The sequence below is a fragment of the Plectropomus leopardus genome, chromosome 20, assembly GCF_008729295.1.
Source record: "Plectropomus leopardus isolate mb chromosome 20, YSFRI_Pleo_2.0, whole genome shotgun sequence".
Taxonomy (NCBI): domain Eukaryota; kingdom Metazoa; phylum Chordata; class Actinopteri; order Perciformes; family Serranidae; genus Plectropomus; species Plectropomus leopardus.
In genome coordinates, this window is record NC_056482.1 from 10,172,771 (window position 1) to 10,184,322 (window position 11,552).

An 11,552-nucleotide genomic window follows, 5' to 3' on the forward strand; every position below is an offset into this window, starting at 1 on the left:
AGTGCTGCATCAGAAGTCAGGTGCTGCGCTCGTGGAAGTTACCTGCTCAGGCGCACTTGGCCATGTTCAGCGACTGCAAGTCTCTTGTGTGCATGCTCTGCGGGCCCAATGATAGAAAATTCAGGTATTCCCATATCATGGAAATAGTGTTTTTTGCTTTATGCGCGACTGAGCAGCTCTCATTGGAATGAATGGAGCCTCGCCTCCATGCTGTATCCAGGTTTTCTGAGCACATCCACGGGTGCAACATGTCAATGTCCATAAATTAGAGACTCGCTCCATATGTAAATATAAACAGCTCATTCTAAAGTCAGAAGGATAAAACTAAAACTATTCTTATTTTCAGATGATTATACACTAAAGAAAGCATACGTATTATATTATATTACATTTATGCCAATATATCCCCCTAAATTGTACACACTGGTCCTTTAAGTAATTCAAATGTGAATTGATTTAGGTTTTGACTCCTGGAAAGTGCATTCTCACCAGAGCAGAGCTGGGCCCTGGCACTTCGCCGTTGGTATCAGGAGTGAGCGACAGCCTCAGATTTAAATCTTCAGAGAACTCCTGGGTGACAGGAGTCTGTGGTAGTTGTGGTGTCAGGATGGAGGAGGGGCCGGGCAGCGACTGGGCCAGGCTGTCGTTAGGATCCTCTTCAGTGATGAGCTCCCAGGACTGCAGGGAACCATGAAACAATAATAATATTTTAGTGACGTTATCACTTGAGGCAGCGGTGGCTCAGTATGCTGTATGCATGTTTATATTCTGCTCTCTCACATTGTCCATGTCCCTGGGCTCCAGATGCTCGTTCTCTAGGTCTTCACTGATGTGGCGTCTCGAACGGAAAACACGGTGTGCCTCCTGATTGATCTGCCGCTGTTGATTGTCACTCTCAGTCTCTGCAATCACTTCCCTGAAGGAGAACAAGTTTTATGATACAAATGAAAATGTTAGTGGTGGAGCTACTACTATGTAATGTTAATTTAAACAATTACTGTACCAATTCTGTTTGAGGTACTGGTACTTTAATTGAGTCTTTTCTTTTCATACCACTTCATACTTCTACTACACTACATTTCAGAGAGAAATGTTTTATCTTACTTGACTATATTTATATTGATATGCTTTAGTTACAAGTGACTTTAAAAAATAGAGATTTTTTAAAGTAAATTCCAGGGTTCCCATACATTGTCATGGACAAAATTTCAAGACTTTTCCATGACTTTTAAAGGACTCAAAAAGTTTTTTTTTCTTGCCCCATATACTAGGCGTTTTTTAAACATATAAGATTCAAATTCAATTCAAAATCAGAGATTTGAAAATGAAGAACATGCTTTTAAAAAATTTTAGAAAAAAATGCCTTCAATTTTTAAGTTTTCTAAAAGAAAATTAAAAAATTAAAAATTATAAAGTTTCTATAAAAATTGCCAAAAGAAAAATGCACCCCAAAAAATTTAAAAAAAAATATTATCTACCAAACCTTAATTTATTATACACAACACATTTCCATGATTTTTTTTTAAAAAACTTTCAATGATTTCTACTAATTCCATAACTATTCCAGGCCTGGGAAATGTCAACATCAACATTAGATTAAACCAGATTTAAACCAAAATGCTTTAGACAGATGAGAAAACAGAAAATAATCCCTCACATACATGGATTTAATAAAATGTATACTTTTGAAAAAAGTACTGCCCAGATCTATGTTAAACTAAACTAAGATTTTCTCATATAAGTGATAAAAATACAGAGTGGACAGTAATTTAGCGTACATGTTGGAGGGCCGTTTCCACTGTGTACTGCGGTTGTTGTGGTTGACATAGTAGGTGCGTCCCAGGTTGTCCACCTTCTCTTCCCAGCCTGGAGGCAGTGGAGGAACCAGCTGCTGGGGTCGCTGCGAGCCTGAGTCCGCAGACTCATCCCATCCCTGAGAGCCAAAGTTTAGATTTGTTGACGTGAGGCAGAATGAGTAAGTCACTGGTAGCCCCGAGGCCACAGATATCCCAGTGAGCTGACAGCTCGTCACACACACATGAACACATGGAAACACATTAATGATGATGAATGCACTTGTGGTTGGTTTAAACTTGTTACTGAGTTGTGGTTTCAGATGTTTCTGTTAGCATTTACTGGTGTTTGTTTTTGCCTGACAAGCTGCCGGCTGGGTGGGATATCTTCAACCACATGATCCAAACACAGGATTCGAGAGTGAACTAACGTGCATCATCATCGCTGCCAGCATTGACACCTATGAGCACTCTCTTTTGGGATAAGTTGGCAGAGAAGTAATCATGACAAAACATAAGCTTTCATAACACATTTCATTTAAGAGGTCAGTATGCAGAAGTAGAAAGTGAAAATTAGATTTTTTTTACAGTGAGAGCGGGAAGTGGCATTTAAGTTTTTGTACTTTGCCTGCTAAAGTCACCTTATCTGTGAGGCCTTTCACTGTCTGAAAATGTCCAGCACCTTTCTAGTACTCTTTTACAATCCGCAAGAAATCCTTGAACACACATACAAGCACACTAATAAAGTAAAAGAGGAGAAGCTCTTATTTCTCTAAATAACAGGCAGTATTGTAAATGGTTTTTCCATACCCTGACCTGGAAAAGACTTTCAGACCAGATTCTGGCAGCAAGATGCTGCCCAAATTCTTAGAGAAAATAATAAAAAGAAGAGCCATCCTTTCTTCTCTCACTCTCAGCGAAAAACACTCTCACATTTCTATTGGTCCAAATTGGGACGCTCACTTTCATCTTGAAGCTTAGAGCTGTGTTTTCTTTGTGTGGAAGGAAGGAATAAAACTGGATTCTGGTTTGGCTTCAGGTTATTATGAAAAATATGATAAAAGCTTGCCTTAAGTTATGCTAAGTCAGCAGTTTAAATGAACTTTCAACAAAGTCTGTAGCCAAGACCTTACCTCAGCCTCCTCCCTCATGTCTCCAGCCTCCTCCTCGGGTCCTCCTTGTTTGGGCAGATAGGCCATCTTCAGACGCAGGTAACCCTTCACCCTGGACTTGTGACTAGAGGGATAACATCAGCAAAAATGGACCCACTTGGAAAGAGCACATCAAAACCAGGTGGCCCGCACCCTCAGGCTAATCCTAGTAGGCCGATGCTTAGAAATGCAGGGGAGTTTCCAAACTGCCTATTAGCACCAGATGGTTTTTCACCTTAAGTATTCAACTGACTGTCACATGGACTTACTGCTCTCTGGAGACACGACACCAGTCCGAGTGTTGAAAAGCATGACTAAAATCGCTGTGAGTTTGATAATCTGTTAATGTCTATTCCACTTGCTAATATGGGAAAATCAGACACAATTTAACCTTAGAAGTTACATTAATTGTTTCCAGTTTCACTGTTTACTGTCACATCCTGAGGGTTCCCACATCTTCTTGACCATCAAATTCGAGAACTTTTCAAGGACTTTCCAGGGCCAATTCCTTAAATTTAAAGGACCCAACATGAAATAGTTTGAGATCTCATAGAGTCATATACATCACAGTCACTACGGGAACTTTTCTAAAGAGAACTACCAGGCTTTACAGAAGCTCACAGATACCAATTAAAAGAGCGAGAGGCTTTAATGTGTGAACACGTCTCAATTTTGCTGTGTTATGCCGTGTTCACACTAAGGGCTCATATATTCAAAGACCTGTGGGAATCCTGCATCCTGTCAGTCACCTCAAGCAGAAACTGACCTTCTGGGTCGCAACAGGAAGTCTTTAAATGTGTATGGCCGCTCCATAGCCGGGTCCTCTGTCTGCAAATTAAAAGCAGGCATTTGTTGACAGAAATCAATTTAACACAAAAGCAAATACATGTCAGACAGTGTCAAAATATCAGAGTCAGGAGTTTACAGCTCAGCTGGATCCCTCGGCACTGGATCATTGTGCAATAGTGAGCTTCTCCTGTTACATATTGAACAGCAGAAAGGTCTTTTGTAATTCACAGCAATCTCCCAGTGCTCTCTAAAGGGGCTAAACCAGTCCATACTGGCTGCTCACCACAAACTGCTTTCAAAACTAGCAAAAATAATATTTTGAGATGTGGTGAAGCAGCTGGGACCAAGCTGTCCTTCACATTTTAGACGTTAAGAATTGATGTTGGGTTTTATGAAAAAACAAATCAAAAGGAGTGTTTAAAAACACTGCTGTTAAAAGCCTGAAGCAACATGTACTCCATCTCATATGTGACTTGTGCAAAACAGGGCTATGCACATGAGCTGGCACATGATTTCATGCTGTGAGGTGCATAAAAAAAAAGATATGAATAACTTCAAGCTTCCACAAGGCAAATGTAGCTACCAGTTTGCTTCAGATGAGTCAACACAGCTGACCGTATGAATGAAAAGTAAAAGAGGACAAGCAAGTACAGAAAACAAAGGTGATGACTAAAGCAATGTCCAGTAACTATGAATAAGACTTCCTACAACATGTAGTCAGCCACAGAACTACTGAATGAAAACACACATCAAACAGATCAAACCATCTGTATAAGCTTTGAAGCAGATTATTCATACTACTGTATTTGCTTACAAAGCTGCCCAATTTGGCCTGTCCTGCCATGGATTGGCAAGTTCATGCTTTTCTCCTCTTATTTTGAAAACGCAGCAAATTCCTAACTGTAATGACTAAGAAACTTAAACTTTATGCAACTAAAAATGACATAATCCAAGTTTTATGGCAATGAAGCAAAGTGCTTTTAAGCTTCAATATTAAAATACTACGGCTTATCTACAGAGAATTATGGAATCTCTCTTCCCTTACATATGGTGTGTATCTTACGTAGACATGGTTTTGGTTCAGCCAGTCAAGACAGATGTAATGTAATAAAGTGGCGCACTGATAGAAGAAAACTTTGAAAAATTTGTAAGGACACTTTTTATTTTTTAACAGAAATAAATTCGACAGCAGATTATTTTCAATAATTTAGTCTGATTTTCAAAGAGAGAGTGGCTGTTCTGTAAAACTGCCTTCACTACAAAATGAACAGTGTGAAGACTTTAAATATGTTATTGCTTCCAAAAACAAGCAGATGGATGTTAAATGCTTTAAACAATCACCTCTGCAAAATCAGTAAAACTACTGTTTAGCAGATTAAAGGGTAGTGTTTTCATTGTTTTGAGATGTTATTACATTTGATATGTTGTAATGTAATGTAATTGCATATACCAGCCCACACCACTCCATCTACATTAATTTTTGGCCCTTCTGGCATCTCTGGTTTAATGGCTCAAATACAATTTTCAACACTGGCTGCATCAGGACCAAATATTCACTCTATCCCATCCACTGACTTCATCTCTCAACATGACTCAGCTGAAGCTTTTATCTGCTGCTAATTTTCCTGGACCGATGGGAGTCAAGCAGGCCATTAATAATTAACCCCAACACCTTTTACTGACATGCTTTTAAGGTTCACAACTACAACTCCAGAGAGCCGCTCTGACAGCACGCTTCTCAGCTGAGTAAAGGAGGTGATTTGTACATCTATTGGTTTGAAATTGCAGATCCTGTTCTCTTACATCAAACATAATCTGTAAAAACTCCCAAGCAGCATGCACTGTTTCTGCATGTTTTTAAAGCCGTTTATCTCCCAGCAATCCGCAGTTTCCAGTAACTGTGAGTGAATTTGACAAGTGTAGCTTTTTCCATTAAATCTGAGGGTAGCCCGCCCTCAGGCCAGTCACCTCTTGTTTATATTCCAGACAGCCCGCTCTCCATTTCTAACAAAGAGCTTGTTGTTTGATCACAACAACGCGCTACTTGTGAAGTTAGCACTTTCTCACACTGAAGACACACACACACACACACACACACACACACACACTCTCTGCCTGACCTTCACAGAGGTTAATCAGTCAGAGCAAAATTGAAGATAAGAAACAGCTGAGTATTCAAAACAGTGTTGTAACAGTCAGTCTGGCCGCACACACAGATGCAAATAACTCACCGGCAAATGACTGAGAGGAACATCAACCTGTCCCAGGAAATCATCTCTGGTCTGGGAAAGAAAAAGAGAGGGTCACTTTCAGCAGAGTAATTTTAGAAGTAGCAGTTTCTTGACTGTGTCAGGGAATACCAAAATTTCCAGCAGGGGAGGAGAGGGGAAGAAAAACACAATGTTGAGGTGAAATTCCGAGCGCACCATAAGGTCCAGCAGCATTTTGTGTTTATTTGTCACAGACAGTGTCAAGAGACAAAGATTTTCATTTCATGTGTGGCCTCATCCAGAAATAACCTTGAGCCTTTTTTACGAACACTCGCAGCGATCTGAAAATCTCAGATAGAAATGCAATTACATTTGAGCTATTTCTACCTCATATTATTTTAATCAATGCACAATATTTGCTCTAGTTTGTTATCGCTTATCAATCAACAATTATCTTCTCTGCCAATCAGATTTCCACAAGTGTCCATTGCAAAAGGCTCAGTTTCAGGTTTTATTTATGGACAAGCCTTTGGTGTCATTTCATAGGAGAAGAACCCGTGAACCCAGCGAGGAAAAACAACACCCACTGCCACCAGACTGAAGCCAAGTCAGCCAAACAGAGGGAGAGAAGGATAGAGGTGACAACGGGGAAGAACCAGGGTAGGTTTGTGTTTCAGAATTAAGAAGCCCGGAGATTTGTCCATCCATTTGTTGTAATTAATGCAGACTGAGAGGAAAAGGGGGAGATTGACGGATGGTTGAGCTGCACAGCAGCAGCAGCCCCCAGTGGGAGCTATGATTACCTGTGTGAGATGAAACAGGCCATTCTTGGAAGCAGCCTGTGTGTGGGACACAACTGATTTAGACAGCAGGCATTAACTAACAATGATGTTTGTGTGTAAACACTGGTTTGACAGGAAAAGCGGAGTAGAGACAATGCGTGGCACTTCTATTGGTCTCAGTTGAAGTTATGATACACCCGTTGGTTGTGTAAACTTTAAATGTGCAGAATGCTGCATATTGACAATTAAATTTAATTATATTTGTGTTCTCTTTTTAACTTTGCTTTGAGCTTAAGAGAAAAGGTGTGTAAAAAGACATTGCAAACCACTTTTTTCATCCTTAACACTTCCTTAAATCTCATCAAATGCAGTTCAGCACTTTAAAAAATTAAATTATGCAGTAAAAACAGGAAATACTTAAGGAGGTAAAAGGTTTAAGTATACAGCGATCACACCGACTTATTCTGATCATCTGAAGAAAAAAAAAAGCAAAAGCAGTGGTGGGAAGTGAGTTCACTGGGCTCCCATCACAGTTAAAAGACCTGGAATCCAATGGTGAAAGGTTACAAATGAGTCACATAAAAACAAACACTGAGTTATTACTGCACAGCCACGTAAACGGACACTTGTGAATGCATGTGTACTCTTTCACACACACATACACACACACACACATAAAAACACACACTCACAAGCAGACATGCACAGTTTAAAGCAATCTCTTCTTGGAAAAGCCAGAGTCACTGCTGTGTAAGTCGCAGCTGTATCTGCTTTCATTTCCCAAACCAGCTACACAATTAATTTACTTCTTGCGTAACTCCTAAGTAATTACAAACAGTGAATCATTAAGCTTCCTTTTTAAATAAGAGACGGCAACAAAAGCAACCTGGACCACAGCATGAGAATGAATGTATCATATTACACTCTTTAACGCCTGTTGACCTGTCACCTACAATGTGATTTTTTTGTAACTTAAAAAAGTTTATAATTATAATGAATGCTGCAGAGATTTTTCTAACCAGCTAAGACTTCCAGTTCTGCTGAGCATTTAATCTTCACCTGGAACGCCTAAAAAACATAGTGGCGCTGTCACTTTTAACCTATGAGACAGTCATGTGGAGATGGCAGTATCCCATGGGACAAGTGTACTCCTTGGACACATGGCTGTTACCTTCTGTCCTAAACAATAACAAGCATTTTAAGCTGTGGGTATATGTATGCAAGGGGATATAATTGCAGAGTCATCAAAGGGTCACAGTTGAGCCTGCAGCTGCCTCCCAGGGCCAGGTTACACTCCGAGAGGGAGGGTAACGACCAAGAGGAGGCGGAAGAGGGACGAAGAGTCAAAAGGGCAGATGAAAGATTTTAAAACTAGATAAAAACAGTTGGAGAATATACACAAACAGGTCAGTTCACCCAAAACATTAACCTCTCAAATACTTCTAGTTGCGTGCAGGTAGTTTGGAGGTTTATCCATGCGTCTCTGAGATGTCTCCCCAATACAGATGGGGTAAATGCAATTTAATTTGAGGACATTTTAATAAATTCAACTGTAACATTTCTTTCCAGAACCAGTTTCATTGGTGATCCACAGACAATGATGGAATACAAGTAAGTACTGTACTTAAGCATAATTTTGGGTTACTTGTACTTTACGCAAGTATTTCCATTTTATGCTACTTCATACTTCTACTCCACTACAATTTTGAGGCAGATATTGTACTTTTCACTCCACTACATTTATTTCAAATTCAAATTCAAATTCAAAAAACTTCCCCAGGGGGCAATTCAAGGCACACAGAGCAGCATGACAAGCAATAAGGTAAAGATGAAAGTAAGAAGGAGAGAAAAAATAGAAATCAAAATAAAGATAATTTAAATATTTGTGTATATACAGTATATAGGTGAATAAAGTATAATAATAATATAATAATAATAATAAGGTGCATGTAAAGGAGGTAATTGTGCTTAAAAACAATTTCACAGCTTGAAAGTCCGTGTGGCGTGTGTGTGTGCATGTGGTGTGTATGTTTGTCTGTGCGTGTGTGTGTATGGTAAGATGTGTTGTAATATGTGTGTGTGTGTGTGTTTGTATGTGTGTGTGTATGTTTGTGTGTATGTTGTGTGTATGTCTGTTGTGTGGCGTGTGTGACTGTTTTTGACCACATTAGTGACTATTTAGATTTAGATTAATACAAATCATAAATAAAATAATACATTTGGATATATTAAATGGGTTAATTTGCCCAACAGCATATGAAGTCATTAAATTTAGCATCAACTTTACCACCTGCAATATTTAAGTGATGAACACATGAAATTCGATATTTCTAATTTTTTATAAATATATATATATTTTTTTTATGATTCGATCAATTAGAATCCAGTTATATTATATATTTATTAAGGAATGTGACATTCTGTATTATGAGGACTTTTACTTTTGGTACTTTAAGTATGTTTTGATGTCATTACTTTTACTTAAAGGTATACCATGCATGATATTCTTAAAAAACAAAACAATGTTTAGACTTTTACAGGTAATCCCTCTAAATCATTACGTACGACCCACTAGAAGTGTGTCACGGTGTATTTATCTGCAGAAGCTCTGCCCTCTGCCTGTATTTTCTCATTTTCGTCTAATTTTCTGTGTTTGGGACATTTCTGGGCATGTGTCTCCACATGCAATCTGCTGAGGCTGCGACTTCATAAAAAGGTAGCGACCAGTCGCCACACACTAAGTTGCACACAATAACTGACAACTCATGCATAGTATACCCTTTACATAAAGCTTTGAATGCAGGACTTTAACTTGTAACTCTGTATTCCTACACTGTGGTAATGCTACTTTCACTTAATAAAAGTTATATATATATGAGTATTACTTTAATTACTGTCTGAAGGGCACATTATTAACCATTTTCTTAGACTTTGGTTATGGAAGGAGATGTTGCTGTTAAATTATTCCTTAATGCTTCACCTGTACTGGACTCAAACAAATAAAACCAAAACTATCAGCATGCCTGGGTCCTAAAAAAGAGACAAAAAAGTTATCTGTTTGTTTTTGTAATTTGGGTGAACTGATCCCTACGATGGTAGGAGCATGAATAAACTGATAGTAATAGGCAATGCTAACTGTAGCCATGCCTAACTGCCATAAATATATATATGAAGAGGTGGTAACAGGCTGAGAGTTCATGATATACAGAAACCTGGATGGAGTCCAGACTGGCACTGAGGTGTGAACAGGTTGTCTCACCTCCACGACAGTCTCCATGCTGACACGACTGAATTACAATGCCATGCATTGTATCACAGCTCAGAGATCAGAGCTGACAGAGAAAAGCCCTTCACAACAATAGCAATTTCAACCCCTTTCACATGCTACTGGACCAAAATAAAAAGAGTGTCCCCCGCCCCCTCCTCATCCATCCACAATCCTGTCTCAGGTAAATATAGCAAACCCAGTGGCCTGCAAGAGCTCTTTGTGAATGGAAACTGGGGGGCGTCGAGGCAGAGCTGTAACGAGGGCATGGCACTGTGGCATAGCTGTCTGCAGCTAGTCTCACTGGCACACACACACACACAAAAAAAAAACACACACACGTAGTATCCCATGCAGGGCTTTAAAAAGGGGCACTCCAACTCCAGGCTACCAGTTGGGGAAGACCTGTCATTATGGTCTAAATGAGGATTTCCTTGTTGGATGAAAGAACAGGATGCCCTGGGGAAGTGCTACAACATGTGTCTTAAAAAAATGACGAAACGAGAAGGTGTTTAAAATGTATTTAAGTATGTCTGTCAAAAACAGGGCTAAAAATACATGAAGACTTTTGATGCATTGGTGGAGAACCGCCAATAAGCAAGCCAATCACATTACTGGTCTAATCATGCCTCAGGTCTCTGATGGTTTAACTCTGACAAAACCAAAAGTGTTTTAACAGATCTTACACCATATTGGATTTATAACATTTTAAAAATGTGATTCATGCAATAAAAGCTTGGCATTTACTGGTGTAGCGCAATGGTTCCCAGCTTTGGAGGTGGGAATAGGGTTGGGTACTGTTCACATTTGAACTCATAATGGTACCATTTCTGGTACCTGAAATTCTGTACCAGTACCCAACGGTCCATTTTTCAGTACTTTAATTTCTCTGTAATAACAAAAATAATTTGCTGCAGTGGTGATATAGTAGACTAAAACGCAATTTTGCCCCGTGCTCTTTTCTAATCACACAGTTTTATCTTCTGTATGCATCTGCTTGTGAGTATGTATGCGTGTCTGCTTGTCTAGCAGTGACACTAGGCCATAACTAGAATAATACTGAAAAGAAAATAGACAAGACACGGAAACTATGGCAACTGATTGGCACTGAGGCAATAGGTTTGGCTCCCTGGGAAGCAGACGGAGCGGCCGAAGGAGTTCCGTGGCCGGCTTCCCGGTTTTAGGACACTTCTGCCTCGTGTCTGAAGTTGAACCCAGGGGCTCGGCAAAGCTTAGTTGCTGGCTCCGGAGCTCCATGGCTGCCTTACAGGCTTCTAAGCACTTTGCAGCACTTCAGACTTTTGTCTAAACCCAGTGGGGTTTAGACAAAACGTAATTCAGTTGGTACCCTTAGAAGGATCGAGTTCAATCCTTCTAAAAGTGGGGTACAAAATGCACTGCTGCTAAAATGTCCAATATCTTAGTTCTTTAAGAAGCTTTTAATGATAAATTAGGTAATATGACACACTCATTATAAAAGTGCAACCTTAACATTTGTTATGCTCCAAAAGCTTGAGCTATACATGAGGAGAGAACAGACCGTAACATCTAAAGACTTCAGG

General features: G+C 39.5%; 1 protein-coding gene across 5 annotated transcripts in view; it reads right to left on the reverse strand.

The window, feature by feature from the left end:
• Window positions 1-11,552, reverse strand: part of nedd4l (NEDD4 like E3 ubiquitin protein ligase) — a 58,229-nt gene that overhangs the window by 27,034 nt on the left and 19,643 nt on the right. For 4 of the 5 annotated variants that reach the window (XM_042509807.1, XM_042509804.1, XM_042509803.1 and 1 more), the window contains 6 exons: window positions 5,965-6,015; window positions 3,711-3,772; window positions 2,927-3,029; window positions 1,779-1,933; window positions 781-916; window positions 490-678 (listed from right to left, as the gene is read on the reverse strand). In XM_042509807.1, coding sequence (XP_042365741.1) covers window positions 490-678; window positions 781-916; window positions 1,779-1,933; window positions 2,927-3,029; window positions 3,711-3,772; window positions 5,965-6,015 — 696 coding nt within the window. Of the gene's footprint in view, window positions 1-489; window positions 679-780; window positions 917-1,778; window positions 1,934-2,926; window positions 3,030-3,710; window positions 3,773-5,964; window positions 6,016-6,746; window positions 6,783-11,552 lie in introns of all 5 variants that reach the window. The other variant, XM_042509805.1, reaches the window with a different exon arrangement.